Genomic DNA, 16,638 nt, shown 5'->3' on the forward strand with positions numbered 1-16,638 from the left:
TTGAAACGAGTGGGCATTTTAGACAAGTAGAACACACTGCGTTTTGAATTGAAATCTCCCCAAACTCTGAACTCCAGACATGATTGGATGTGGATGACAATATCTTTCCTTAACTAATCCTGTGATCGTGTTTTTCATTTTCTTTTTAATTTCTCGAGAGCAGAAAATCAGCAGCCCTTTATTTATTTTTTATCCCTTTGTTCTTTATTTTTTTTTCTTTATATTTTTTTTTTAAACAATGATCTTAAACTGAAGATACTAGGTTTTTTTTTTTGTTTTTTTTAGCTTTTTTTTTTTTCTCTCTGTCATTTTTTTTGATGAATCTTGGGATTTCTGTTTGTAAAAATAAAGGGTTAAAAAACCACCATGAAAGAAAAATCCAAAAATGCTGCTCGGACTAGGAGGGAGAAAGAAAACAGTGAGTTTTATGAACTGGCTAAATTACTACCCCTGCCCTCTGCCATCACCTCCCAGCTGGACAAAGCATCTATAATCAGATTGACAACCAGCTATTTAAAAATGAGAGTGGTGTTTCCTGAAGGTAAGTCCTGACGCTCTGTGTTTACATTCCTTTCACTTCCAAGCTGATCTGATAAACCTTGTACAAATGTGTTTCAATTTCTCCAATGTAGTGGGTCCCATCCCACAAGGTCTAAGCCTGAGGATTTCTTTTCTACATAACTGGCAGCTATTGGGACTTAAAATTGCCTTTGTCTACAGCCCTGAGCACAAGCCACGTTTATACTTAGGCAAACACGACTTACTTTCTGCACAATCTGCATGTCAAAGACACAAATGCCACCCAATATCCAGAGGTTGATGCCCAGTGTGGAGAAAGGCACTACAACTATGTACCTGTCTATCTGCCTCTTTCATTTTCGTAGTCTTTGTTTAAAATCACAATTAAATCATGTAAAATTGTCACTTAAAGTAAGCATTCTATATTTTTTATTCTCTTCTGTCTATCTGTGTTTGTCTGTATATTTATCTGTCTTTGTCTATCATCTATATTACATTGTATATGCATGTGATTTACATATAAAATATATTTGCATAGTTACTTACATAATTAGCTCATTACTTTTATAATCAATGTGTCCACAATCTACATGGTATGTTTTTATTTTGCATGTTACTAGCTTCATAAATCTATCTATCTATCTATCTATCTATCTTTTATAGACAGACTATAGAAATTATCTATCTATCTATCTATCTATCTTTTTTATAGACAGACTATAGAAATTATCTATCTATCTATCTATCTTTTTTATAGACAGACTATAGAAATATCTATCTGTCTGTCTGTTTGTCTATCTATCGTGCTACCCCCATAGTGCTGATATTAACTACAGATAAATAGGTAGTTCATTAATGGGAGAAAGTAAATTAACCGAAATGGAAAGAAGCACCATTGATGGGATTTGGATGATTCAAATAGCAAATCTAGAAAAAAAAATAAGAGAGAGAGATTAAGGTTTTTTTGTTTTTTTGTTCTGCAAACTGGTAGTTGATAAAAAAAAAAATGAAATAAAAAACACCAGATAAAGCTATTGTAAAGTCCAAAAGCAGCACTGTTCCTAGCAGGATTATTAGCAGTGATTTGCCAGCTCTCCCAGTCTCAGTAGGCTGCCTTTCTGCGTGATTTCCAGCAGTTCTTGTCAATTATTGGTGCCAGTGTAGTTGCTTGTTTGATCAGTAGAAACATATGGTGCAACCAGTAGGGCTGTGGGTAATCAGGGGACCAGGAGTGAAACAGCTTCACAGGGTGAAGAGAGAATTCAAGCCAGCAACACCTGGGAATGGCCACAGACTGTCTATCTATAGGCAGACTATCTATCTATCTTTTTATAGACAGACTATAGAAATATCTGTCTGTCTGTCTATCGATGTATCTATCTATCTATATATCTATCTATCTAGACAGATTATAAAAATATCTATCTGATATCTATCAAGATATTTATATAGTCAGACTATAGAAATATATGTCTGTGTCTGTTTCAATGTCTCACTTTCTCTCTACATTTGTATCTAGTCTACTCTTAAAACAGTTGATGGAAAGTTATCTTAAAAAAAAATCCACCTATTTCTGTGTCCATAACCTTAACACATAACACACATCGGTGATTTTAAACCTAATAAATACTAATAAAATCATGTACAGTCTGATCTGATAAACTTTACAGAGATTCAGAAACACTGTGCTTCAGCATAGGACAATGGCTGGGAAACAAAAACCTACTTTTTATTTTATTAATGGTAATTTGTAAATTTGCACAATTGGTAAACTGTATTATACATTTATATAATTATCATTCGTACATATACATGTCATTATTTATTCAATAATCAGCAAGGTGGGACAGCTGACAGCAGAAATACAACGTGTCTGTTAAAACAATTGAGGCAAAATCAGATTATGGGTTTCCTCATTTAAATAATATTTTGATGTATTTTCAATGAAATGCGCGTTGTGGTGACGTCAGAAATGACGTCTATTTTTGGGGTCCAAAATAGCCAAAATAGGAAACAAAAAATACGCATATGTGCTCTTTCTCTATGTGTTTTAAATTCGCTTTTCAAATCGCAACTACTCTGTGCATAGTGAATCCCACAGTATGGTTTTTTGTTTTTATAAACTATACTAAGCAAATCCCTTAAAGAGATATACAAACATGCCTTATTTATTTTGTATTAAATCAACCTATTCTAATGTAGGGATCAGGGAGGACATTTAAAATATATTATAATGAAAAGAAAGAGAAGAAATGAAAAAAAAACTGCTCTATTTTTCACCTGGGATTTTCCGCTTTCACTATTTATTTATCTTTACTTATTTATTTAAATAATAAGTAAAACACAAACGTAGGTGTTATAGGTGGCGAGCTGATAAATATCGTCATTGACAGTGTCGGTTTAATTGTATCTGAATATGAACATTTTACTAGATAAAATATTACTAATATATAATTGTATTGTTTATATATTTTTTCCATTTAAACTGCTATACAAAAAGCGCGTGTGATCGTGTGATGGAATTACTTTTGTCATAACATTTACAGAAAAAAAAAAATAATAATATATACACACAACTATTCCACAATGCCATATATATAGCAACTCCCATATAGAAAAAAATATATATAATAATTATTATTTTGTTGTACTTGCAAAATATGAATGTCTAATCTTTCTGGTGGAAATATAAAATATTAAAAAAAAAAAATAATTCTCATTATATCATTAACCTGCATATGATTGCAATATACCGAATTTATTATGAGAAAATAATATTGCACCACCGTCTATGGTTTAATATTCTTTAAAGATTCTTTGTATGTTGGCATTGCATGAACTTAATTACAATAATTGTATCTTGTATCACTGTATACATGCTTGTTCTCTGGATACATTGTAGAATTTTTAACAAATGTTGGGTTTCCCCCCCCCCCCTCCAAAAAAAAAAAAAAAAGGTCAATGATTGAAACACTATTCCCACGTGCATTTTTATTGTCCTTGCACTTTTATTGTGCTTGTTCTGCAAATTGTAGGAAGGTGAACAAGAGTCGTGTTGGGTTACACTGTTTATTTTTGTTACAGGACTAGTAGTTATTTCAGTCCCTTTAAGATTAGAGCAGGTTTACTTTCTGTGCTAATACCCCTTTTGATGCAGTTCTCCAAATTGATGGGCATAACCAAAACGTCTAATAGATCAGTTAAAATATGAGATTTATGTGATATGAAGCATAGACCAGATGCATGTGTAATACATATATATATATACACACATTTATCTCGGATGAAAGTTATTGTAAATTGGATTTATGTTCTATGTATTTACTTAACTTGATCATAAAATATAACCCGCATTTGCCCTTTTCTTGTCCCATAGGATAAATATACATTTTATTTCATATCTATTCAATTATACAGTCTTCCTTGTCTGCTATCTCACTTTACTTGGGTGTTCTATTAAAATATATGTTTGTCCAAATGCCACAATATTTCCTTTACACTTACTTTCTAAATGTATTTGCATCTGATTTCAGATACCGCGGTCATACAGCGTAAACAGAATTTTATTTCGAATGCAAATAACGTGAGATATCATGAGATAAATAAATTAAGATATTTGCAACCCCATGGTGTCTGGTTAAGATTGCCAGAAAAACGAGAGAGCAAGCAGAAGGGATAATAAAGCATAATACTATTAAGGGGCGATGTGAGACAGTGGAGTAGATCCCCGCCCTTTAGTAAATTAGACTCTCTTGTTTGGCTTGTTAATGTGAGAGCTCTACAGGTAGGAGTTGTAGGGTAGCCGTGACATCACAATTAGCTTAACAACTGTACACAAGACCAGCATCTTAGCCGTAAAAGACAGTAAGTGATTTACATAGCCAAGCTTTGAGAAAAAAAAAAAAAGGACACACAGAGACTACTACTTCTAAGAAAGATTCCATCTTACAGGTGACTAGATTGCTTCCAGACATTCTAAATGTGTATTGTTCCTACTTACCCTGCTGTATGTGTATGTTGATTGCAACAGGTTCATCAGTTTCAATTAGAAAACCCTGTCTGTTTGTGTGTCCATCAATTTGTCTGTCTCTTTTATTTTACAAATATTCTACAATGCCACAATAAAAAGTAAAAGTGACACGTTGCAAATTATCTATCTATCTATCTATCTATCTATCTATCTATCTATCTATCTATCTATCTATCTATCTATCTATCTATCTATCTATCTATCTATCTCTCGCCCTCTCCCCCAACCCCCTCATTCTTGCTTGGTTTCTTTAACCACATTTGCCCCTAAATCTACAGCGGACAGTTCTTTGTCATAATGTATTCCTTGTCACACCAGTTCAAGATTTGTGGATTGTTGAATGTATACATCAGTGTGTGTATCGTTTTTTTTTTCTTATTGTCATTACGAATATTATTTCGTACATACATTTATTTGGCCATGAGATTAAACCTGCGATTTATATTCGCAGATGCTAATATATGAAATTATTATTGTCCAGTGTTACTGAGAAATAGGGAGAACTCGAGTTTAGACAGAGGATTAAATGGCTCTTTGTATTTTTATATCCTGTAAGATATACTGTGTGTTTGTGTTGTATATTGGAATCTGGATTGTTAGTTTATAATAGGTATTTGTTAAATATCTCCTTAAGGGTTAGGATAGCAAAGGTTAATATATGTTGAGAGACACAGAGGATGTATTACTGTTTATAAAATTTAGTTTTAAAGAAATAATGCCACTATTTATGAAAGCTAAACCAAGCCATTTAATCATTTAATAGATAATGATTCGAAACAAACGGTTTTCTCAAACAATCAAGTTCTCAAAACTATAATCATATTTTTTATTTTTCTAAATTAATTTTGTGTGTATATATGCATGCATATATGTGTGTGTATATTGCTATATGAATAAATATTAAAAGAATATATAAAATTACTGTTGTACATCATCTACATACCTTAAGTCGGACCTTGGGAAACGCCAGCACTGGACACAGTTATATAAAAAAAAAAAAAAATCATGTTTCTGTAATTCTCCCAGAATTCCCAGCTCAACATGCAAATGAGCACAGATAGACATCCAGTTTCAGACTTCCTCATGTATTTTGCAAACACCCTTAGCAATGGAATCCTGTTTAAAAAACATCTTCTTAAGATTAACCAAATCATGATTGGCCAAATCATGGGACCAGAAACTAACTTTGGAGCAAACCCAAAAATGTTGGACCTCTTGGAACTAGTCAGTACATTGCTGAATATTGCTGTCTGTTCTCATTTGCATTCTGAACTGGGGTTTCTGGTATAATTCTGGAACCATGTGTTCTTGGACTTACTGTGTCCAAGGTGCTTTTCTCCATTTTGGATAATAGGTGTAGAGTTTCACAGTGCTTTGCCTTACCACATGTGTTTGTTTTAGTACTTTTATATTGACATAAACACTTAATCACCATGTTAATGACACCAAAAAGTTAAAAAATCATGTTTGTATTTTAGTTCTTTTAAGGTCACAGCTTATGCTTTGGTTTAAAAAGTTGTGTTTTAGGACAATTCTCAGTTGGTTATGGTACTTGCAGGAAGGCTAGGCGAAGTTTGAAACCCAAAGCCTTTCTGTTCCGATTTGCATATTGAAAGAGGAATTCTGGGGAAATTGTGGAAACATATTTACTTAGAATAGATGTGTCCAACCCAAGGACCTGATTGAGATATGTAGATAATGTACAGCCGTAATTTTTAAAATTTGTATAAATCTCTGGGCGATGTTATCATGTTTGATCTCTCCACAGCTTTATTAGTACATCCTACTTATACAAACCTAGAGACTGACATCTGAAAAGACGTCCATATTTTGCTGTTAACACTCATAGTGTTCATTATGATCAGTTGTTTTCTCTGGCACTCAATGAGACTCTGCAACTTAGTCATTATTGTAGCATTTAACCACTTGAGTGGTATCTATTTAAGGTGACAGTGTACACAGTATACAGAAATAAAGAGCAACCCTTGCTCAAATTACACCTTGCAAATCTGACTGTTTTGTGAAACACATTACTGGCTGCTTTCCCTTTAAACAGTTAAGCCAAGATGATTTATTTAAAAAATATTCTCCCATTTACACAACTGATAATCAGCGCATTCGATTGGACACTTTTAACATAACCCACAATATGTTTCTATAGAATCTCGCTCAAGTAATTATCAGCTAATATAGGTTTATTGCGGCGATTCATTTAACAAAGATTTTACTCTCAAAATGGGATTTGTGAGCCATCACTCCAGTTCATAAAAAAACGGTTTTGAATGGATCTGACTTGTTGAGATACAATGTAAATACATTATTGGGGTTCAGTAAAACACCTTGGGAGATGGAGCTGTTATTAATGACGTTAAACCCTGTATTATATAGGGCAGGGCTATGCAACCATGGGCACTGCAGATATTGTAGACTACATCTCCTATAGTGATCATACAGCCATAGTGCTGGCAAAGCATCACGGGATATGTAGTCCAAATGATCTGGAGTGCAAAAGGTTGCCTCCTCCTGACATGGGAGACTACTTTTAATCACATACTTCGCTACATATATGATAGTAAAGTGATTTCAGACACCAAGCATAGTAAATAATCTTCTTTAAATTCAAATTATTGTGTTTATTTTTTTAATTTATGCGTAAAAATATTTTTGCTTAGTTTCCATTACTTTTTACAATGCAAAGCAAATACTTGGATGTTGCTGCTGCAATAAACACATGGGTTTATTTTAAGTTATTGAAATAATTTGGGGTCTTAGAGATTTAAAGGTTTAAGGACAGATAAATGTCTCATATTTTATACATGGGTATACACCTCTATGTATTTTATTTATTGAAAAAAAACCCCAGCAAATTCCGCTTAATTTACAAATTAATTTGATCATTTTATTTTGAAAGATTCTAGCAAAGAAAATGTGTTTTCTTTTGAACTATTTTGCCTTGGCAGAACCACTTTTCTATTAAAAGGATCACCGCTTGGTCAATAAAGCCCTATGTGTATTTGTTTTTAGAATTAATATTTAATATACTATATACTATATATTATATTAATATTATACTATATATTTACTTTATAGAACACAGGGATATAAAATCAAAGATCATCACATTTATCTTTTATATATGAAAGTACACATTTTAAAAACAGCTTTTAATGTATTCATTTTTAAGGGGATCATATATTCTGAATACAGAATACTATCACTATCATTTCCATACAGTGAACTCCAATATATGTGTCTATTACAGGGAAATATACACAGCTTTGCAAAAAACAAAATTATGGAGGCTCAAATGGACTCTTCAAATTCCTCTTTCTGTATTAATGATATATAAGACATATACTGCATTTCTATTTAATGCTACACCATGCCATATTTTTTACTTTGATATATAATTTATGTTATCCCATACCCCAATATTAAGACAGATTGATTCCCCTTGCAAACCTTAATGACAACAATAAAGTACTGTAATTACAATTAGCTCAATTAGACACATTTTTATTGAATTCATTACTCGTTCATTATTCGTTACTTGTTGCATTACTAGCAGACCTAACCACTTTCAAAGATTTTTGTTGGACTACATTGTGACATTAGTATTAAAATCGATTGAACACTCTGAAAAACTGTAATTGACAGAGAACCTATGGGGAATGAACTTGTCTTATATGTATTCAGGGAGGGGGCATATCATATGAGTTAATTCACTAAACTGCGAGTTCTTATACCAAGGTAAGATTTTCTACCAACAAATTAACCGATCTCCGAAATATTTGAACTCGGCCGAATTGGAGATTGTTTATCCCCCTCGGATGTTTTTGACAAACATTTACAAGCTTGCATTCAGATCTTAAAATATCGTACTTTTCGCTGTATTTGTTGCAAGTGATCAAAGGAATAAAATAGTTTATTGAAGAAATATTCTCAAGTTTTTTTTTTTAATTTAGTTATTTATAATTAAGATATTTTTGCGAAGTTAATTAGAAATAGGTAAACCATTGCTAAATATCGAATATTACATCCAGATTAAAAAAAAAAAGTCTCAGAGCCTCAATTTAAATGATTTTGATTATTTTAAAAGAGAGAACCTTAGGCTATATTGGTGACCCGAATAAAGGCAAAGTATTTAGCTACTTCCCACGTTATAGCTAAATGACAGGTTTGACGCATATCCCAAACACTGGAACACCCAACACTCTCAGCCACCCAGCTTTTAGTAGAATAGAATGTTGAATTATCTCATTGGTCGTATTTACATTAGTGTTGGCAAACACAAAAGAGGGCACTCATTTCACTGTTAGACTGTTAGACTTTTCCCAATCGTTACATTAAAGTCGGATTCATTCACATTACAACATGAGTGACAACGTTTCCATTTTTTATAAAACTGGAAGTGTTTTTTTTTTTTTAAAAAAATCTCTGTTTACGTTTTGCATCTGGCTCCTTTAATAAAATGTATGTGTTACGTTGCCTAACGTGTATTTTTGCCAAGTGAACAAATTATTGTTGAGGTCCATATGCTTTTTTCCTATTAATAGTTTGTGACCTCCCGAGATGAAAAGCGCATGCTATTTGTAAATAAATAAATACATATATACGCCTCCTAGTTTTTGCTTTGATAATTTGCTTTAAATTACCATACCTGCTTTCTGAAAGGTGAGATTTTTTTTTTTTTTTTTACTGTGCCCTAGCTAGCTACAGTGATACATTTTATTTTCTACTTGCCCTTTTGGTGTTTCACTCAATCTGTGCTGTTGCTTAGCAACTGTTCAACTCTTGTTATGACATAGAGCAGGTCCAGGACTTCGATATCCATAAGATGTCAATGTTCATATCAGCTTAGTCCCCCCTTTAAAAAAATAAAAATAAAATAAAATAAAAACGTGTCTAGGGGTTTATTCACTAAACAGGACTTGAACTATCGTGAGATTTTAAAATTAAAATAGTGGGGTACGAAAATAGAATCTCCTTGTTGTTTTTGTCCGGTCATCCCTAGAGTAGTATTTGTTGAATTCATTGATGATTACCTATTGACATTTGTTTTTTTTGAAATCTTAAAATAATATCGAATTAAAATCCGAATACCCAATTCGGGCTAAATTAGTCAAGTTATGACTGATTGATTGTTTCTGAGCTTAACCATTTATTTATTTTCCAAATCAGTTTTTTTGCCTTCCTTTTGCATTTCATTACCATTCACAGTTTAATGATTTACACATTTATTTTTACACAAGAATCAAATGGCAATTGGTATCCATGTTAACACAGCATAGTGTACTATTTGTTTGTAGAATGTGGTAGGTATATTAATATAAGCCCTTTATTTTAGGTGGTATAATCAATTCTAAGCCAGTCTAGTTTCCCTACATGTTTTAACATAGTCAATAGAACCTATCAATTGTTCCTGGTCATAAAACTGTCTGTTTCTACATATGCATAGGCTGTGCTTATTCCACGCTGTGACTTAGCATATCCTGCTTGGAATGTTGCAATGAAGAATAGGCATACTAATCTCTGCAGGATAAGGCATTATTGGGGGTTGGTAGATTCATCCTGTATAAACTCTTACTGAATGAAGGACGCTGTTCCCCCTAAGCACATTTTTTGAAATCTCTTCAGCCCTGAATCGGTTAAAAAAACACCCTTTGTATAAAGTGACAGTCTGTAGGTGCTTGATGGAGCGAAACCTAGTAATGGTTCCTTTGTCAACTTTATTCTCTCTGTGTTTACTGAGAGGAATACTGCTGAAGGACAGTCTCCACTCTGATTGGTTTATTTGATATCTTTATTTTCCCAGACCAGAAGTTTTCTGTATTTTATAACAAAAGTTCTAAATTCTAACAAACAGTTTAAAGACATGAATTCACATTTGACCAATATTTATAACAAGTGTCTTATGTAAGGGGATTTTACAATTATGTGTCTGTTCACCAATTGTACAGCGCTACAGAATTTGGTGGTGCTTTATAAATAATAAAATGTAAGGGGATTCTGCAAATAGGGCCCTGAGGCTACAAAGTATGCTGTTCAAATTGTGCACGTGCCAATTGCATACAGGCAGGGCACTATTTATTATTATCTTATGTTATTTATAAAGCGCTGGCAAATTCCGTAGCGCTGTACAATTGTTTGATTTACATGCTAGATAGAGTGGGGTAATAGTGACACAAAGAGTAAAGGTAGAGGTAGAAAAGAAGGTTGCTATAAAAGCAGCGCTGTATTTCCTACGAGGCTAACAAGGCATATGCCTTGGGCAGCACATTTTTTGCCGCTCACCATGTGCCCAGGCGGTTAGCCTCTTTCAAGGGGGGGCACAAGAGATGGCTGGCCTGCCATCTTTTGGGCCCCCCTAAGGCTTTTAGATGCTCAATATGCGGGTGGAGGGGAGGGAGGGGTGCGAGGGAGTACTCTCCCCTGAGCTCTTCCTGCTCAGCTCCCTCGAAGTAACTCCGGCTCATGGCATCACTAAGCGGCGCGCGAGGGAGCTGAGCAGGAGGAATACAGCACCCTCGCTACCTCCACTGTGTGTCAGCCTGCCAGCACGCAGCCCTGGAGCAGACAGACCAGCAAGCCCCACTGGACCCCAGGGAAGAATTCACTCCAGCTCTCCCAAAGGTAGGGAGGCTGGGTGGATTAAAATAAAATAAAAAACAATATATATATACTTTGTAAGTGAGTGTGAGACAATGAGTTTGAGTGTGTCAGTACCAGAGTGTCTGCCAGTGAATGTGTGTGTCTGTGAGTGTATATCTGTGAGTGTTTGTGAGTGAGTGAGTGAGTGTATATCTGTGAGTGAGTGTGTGTTTGTAAGTTAATGTCTGTGTCTGTGTGTATGTATGTGAGTGAGTGTGTATCTGTTAGTGAGTATGTGTTTGTAAGTGAATGTGTGTGTGTGTCAATGTGTGTCTGTTAGTATATGTCTGTGAGTGTGTATCTGTTAGCGAGTGTGTGTTTGTAAGTTAATGCGTGTGTCTGTCAGTGAATGTATGCCACTGTATGTGTATCTGAGAGTGTGTGCCTGTCAGTGAGTGTGTGTGTCAGTGTGTGTCTGTCAGTCAAACTGCATGTTTCTCTTAAAGGGGACACTGTAGGCATCCAGACCACTTCAGCTCATTGCAGTGGCCTGGGTGCAGTGTCCCTATTGTACTTAGTTGTGAAATGTAAAACCTTGCAGTTCCAGAGAAACGTCTGAGCACAGTGTCTAACAGACAGCCACTAGAGGTAGAGGGCTTTCTAGTTTGAAACGGATCTTTGGTCCTGTATGTGATGATGGATGTCCTCACGCTCTGCATAAGGACACCAAGCATCAGATCACTCCCCATAGGAAAGCAACGATCCAATGCTTACCTATGGGGATGTCTGATGTGCGTGCCGCATTTGCCGTACATGCGCATTAGCGCCCGCTCGTCAGAGTGGTCTGCTCATTAGTAAATAAAGGGGACTTAACCCTTTATTTACCAGGGAGGGTGGAGACAGAGGGCACTATAGTATCCCTTTAAACAGGTAGGGGCGGGGCAAATTTAGATTGGGGGGTGCCTGAGTTTTTCATGCCTAGGGCAGCACATATCCAAAATACACCACTGTATAAAAGTATTCTTTTGTGCTTAGTAGGTTGTATTTGACAGTTGCAGGAGAGGAGGGAAAGCTCTTAACTGTTTGATGATTTTTTAAAGGAGTAAAGACTGGGTGAAAGTCTAACGGAGAAGCACCCCTGGAGAAGTCTTGAAGGCGAGCATTAGAGGTGGGAGTACGGACAGAGAATAGATGTAGGTCTTCGGCAGATCGCAGGAGCCTAGACGGGACTTACTTGTTTATTAGGGAGGATAGGTAGGTTGGAGCAGCATTACGTAGAGATTTGTAAGGAAGCACAAATCTAATTTAATCTTAAATTGAGCCCTATATCTTACAGGAAGCCAATTGGCAAAAACTACATTGGAAAATATGTGTGCTTGTTACATATTATTTATATAGCACCAACAAATTCCACAGTGCTGTACATTTGGTGGACTTACAAACAGGAGCAGAAGATGCTATGCTCCCTTTTTACCTAACACTGTGAAGGAGGCTTTTAAATACTACATAGATAAGAGTAGCAGTGACTGATAGTGTTGTAGAGTTGTGTCAGCTAAGCACATACTGTTTGTTACATGGGCTAAGCAGTGTAGTACATTGCAATACGTCTGATCATTAAAATGTCATATCAAAAGGGGAGGTGAGGGGTGGATTTATGCTGTAAAAAGCTGTCGTTTTTAAATTTTTTTTTAGAAATTCACTTAAAGGAACACTGTACTGTTAGGAATACATATTTGTATTCCTAACGCTACAGTCCTGAGGACCTTTATCAATTAGGTCCCCCACATGTGTAAAATACATTTTAAAAAAATGAAATAAATTAAAATTAAATAAATTATTAACTTTTTCTCTCGTGCCTCTAGGATGACAGGCGAATCCAGTGCGCCTACGATTCCTCCATACAGAATTATTGTATTCCATCTGTACATGTGCATGACGCCACAATATGTTACGGTATCAGAGCTGGGAAGTAAGATTCCCGGCTCTCGTACCCAGAGGATTTGAAGGGGATGGGTGATGGGGGAAGGACAGGTGAATAGGTCTGCAGGCACTATAACAACTTCAATAAGAAGACATTGTTAAAGTGAATACAGTGTTCCTTTAAGTTATGCTGGTGCCTGAAGTATAACTTTTAATTATTTTTATACAATTATTCTATTATTATTATTTTTATTTATTTATATATTTTGGAGAAGGGTTTACAGTGTTTTACAGTATTTGAAGGGCCATTAGTGCAAGATAGATTTGGCAAAATTCAGCTTAATTTAAAAAAGATCTGCTGTATTTTGGTTTAAATGTTACAATCTGTTGTCATCACGGTTTTCAATTTAGTGAATATACTCCCAGAATTCTCAAGTAAAAAGCTTACTGAAAACAACATCTCAAGTTTCACACAGTATTTTATGTATGGTATTTGGGGAAACTTGTATGTCTGAAAATTTTGTAAGTGCGTTTTCGTAAACCATAAAATTGCTGTATTTTTTTCCTTTCTAACTTAGTTTTTATAAAATGGTTAAAGAAATAGGTTTAATATAAAAAAACATTGTTATTTGTTGATTTTTAAAAAAAAAAAAAGTTTCTCCTACCTTGTTGCTCGCATAGTGATTTGCGTGGTGTTGTACATGACCTTTAGTACACAAAATCTTAAATTGTTATGGTTCTAGGTTTTAAGGAACCCTATATTAGGAGATTTTAGGGCACCATCTAGGACAGACGTGATGGATTTTATTGTACACAAACTATGGTAGGCAAAACATCTGGTCATATTTTGTAATATATCTTTAGCACATCTTTGACAAAGACCCCATAATAGCTACTTATTAAAAATACCACAGCCAATATTATCATTATTAAACAAAAACCTTGTCTATAAATTATTGGAATATGTGAACACTGAATATAGAGAAATATATGTTAAGTGGTTTCTCCAAGCAGCATGACCACTCACATCATGCTGGCAACCGTTTTCTCCCCTCAGCCTACCCTCCCTGCTCTCCCTCCACCTATGGCAAAGGGAAGTAATGTCAACCGTATAGGATTGGGCTGCAGGGATGACTTTGCCTTAGTGCTTTAATAGAGGTATGTTTATTAGCGTGGGGGAGAGGGGCACAAGACTAGGAATTGTTAGTCTAAGCAAAAACAGTGTTATCTTAAAACACAGTTTTTTTGGTTAGGGTAGCTCTTCAAGATACAAATATACATATAATTCCATAATTTAAAGAGTACAGCAGTAAAGATCAATATCTCAGGCTTTGGTACCCCTATTACTTCTATTTTATTATTTATATAGTGCCAGCAAATTCCGTAGCGCTGTACAATGGGTGGACTAACAGACACGTAATTGTAACCAGACAAATCGATGCACAGGAACAGAGGGGTTGAGGGCCCTGCTCAATGAGCTTACATGCTAGAGGGAGTAGGGTATAGTGACACAAAGGGTATAAGTAGGGGTAATGAAATAGGTTGATTGCAAAGTAATATTTTTGACAGTTGCAGGAGAGGAGTCATAGGGGAGAGGGGATGAAAACCTGCTAACAGTTTAGATTATATGCTTTCCTGAAGAAGTGTGTTTTTAAATATTTTTTTGAAGGAGTGGAGACTGGGTGAAAGGCCCAAAGGTGTCAGGATAAGTAATATAAAGTATCTATTCAGTTTAGTAGAGACTTCCAATGATCTTGATCACCTCCTTTACTTTTTCGGATTTCAAAAGCAGATAAGGTCCTGGCTGGTTAGAGAGTTAAAACGAACAGGAATTGAGGAGATGCAGGAAAAGAACATACAAGTCCTAAAGGATTTGACGTGGTTAATAAACTTTTGTTGTTCTTTTTGACTCACAAGGGAAAAGGTCAATACCTTAATAAGTTGAAACACCAGCACTTGTGAAGGAGAAATATGTAGAAATAGATGGTGTACATACCATCTGTAGCTTTGCCAGTTTCAGGAGCCCCCACATCTTTATTCCAGGATTCCTCACATGTAGGCCCACTGAATTGCACCGACACAGTTTGAGCACGCATAAATTCGCATATAGTGTTGTAATGTTGCTAATCCCACTGTCATGAACGGATTAATTAGCAGCTCAGGAATACTTTGCCTTATACACATTCAGCTATTTGAGACTTCGGCTATATTATCTTTACACTTGTACATTCAGCTTATGTGTTTCTAAACAATATCTACAACACATTGTTTACAGCTTTGAGAACAACAGACTATTCTGTACATGTAACTGTTAAGAAACTAGTATTTAAAATTCTTTTTTTTAAGTTGATTATTTTATTTTTTTTAAAGACAATATTTTAGGCAAAGTGGAAGCAGCAATAAAACCAAAAACACTTGAGTGAAGAACAAACATTTAGCATTGTGTTTAACATTACAGAATCACCCAGCAATCTGCCTATTTGTATCCACTTAGTAAATGCTCATGGTAGACTCAATGTTTTTGCACGCAAAGTGCATTAACACAGTCAGTATCATTCAATTTTAATATTTCTGGTTTGCTATTGACTGTGCAAGTTCACTTTACTAAAAGCAAAAACGGACTCACTTGAAAAAATATCCATAGAAAGTCACACAGCCTCCGAAAAATACGTTATCTCATTACATCCTTTCTGCCTCAGCTAAAGTGAAAACTTCATGACAAATACTTGTAACTGTTTGTGTGCCCTGAACCACTTTAAACATGAGAAAGGGCCCTGCCTTACTGCACAACTAGACTTCACTATACTAGTGCCATATAACTACAGGTTAGAGCATTAATGTAATGATCTAAAATTATACTCGGATAGGTTATCAGTGATATGAATGTATTAAACTTGAACTTTCGAGTTCTCAAGACACCCACGGAAAGAAAAGGGGACCAGAAGAAGAGTCCACTCTTTCCCAAACAAAGAGCTGGATTATATTACAAGAGATAAACCTAGCTCTGGTAATGGAAAATGAGTTCTCTTTTTGACAAACATTAGACATGTCAATCCAAGTATAAGACAAATGCATATGTCTTGTAGATTCTAGCCTTCAACATGCAGGGAGTGTAGGCAAAATGAAGTAGGAGGGATCCTTAAGCTCAGGTGTAGGGCAAAATCTAACAGGGCCATCTTCTTATACCCCTTGTAGATGTGTTTGCAAATAACTCAGGGAATGTACTAATAACCCTTTAGATTCAGAGACTTTTCACTAATTCTGGATTACATGAGTCAAATGTTCCAGGGACAGTTTATTCAGTGAAACCTCCATTTAGATTATTTATATTACATATTGCTGAATGTTTTCTCACAAACAAAAGTAAATACCGTGTCCTAATAACTTAACGAGAATAAACATAATGATATGTAATAATACAATAGCTATCGACTTCACACAGTTTTCCATATGATATTGTGATAAAACTATTTAGCTGTCTTTGCATATGTATTGCTTTTTAAATTTCTGTCCAATCACAGTACCATTGTTTGTCTCTTGTAACCCATTGCCCAATAATTCTGATAACTGTTTAGGGG

General features: G+C 35.0%; 1 protein-coding gene across 1 annotated transcript in view; it reads left to right on the top strand.

The window, feature by feature from the left end:
* The first annotated feature begins 366 nt into the window (after nt 1-366).
* SIM1 (SIM bHLH transcription factor 1) overlaps nt 367-16,638 on the top strand; it is a 93,534-nt gene continuing 77,262 nt past the window's right edge. The window contains exon 1 of the mRNA XM_063441311.1: nt 367-541. Coding sequence (XP_063297381.1) covers nt 367-541 — 175 coding nt within the window. The remainder of the gene's footprint in view (nt 542-16,638) is intronic.

This window comes from Pelobates fuscus, chromosome 2 (assembly GCF_036172605.1).
Source record: "Pelobates fuscus isolate aPelFus1 chromosome 2, aPelFus1.pri, whole genome shotgun sequence".
NCBI classification, from domain to species: domain Eukaryota; kingdom Metazoa; phylum Chordata; class Amphibia; order Anura; family Pelobatidae; genus Pelobates; species Pelobates fuscus.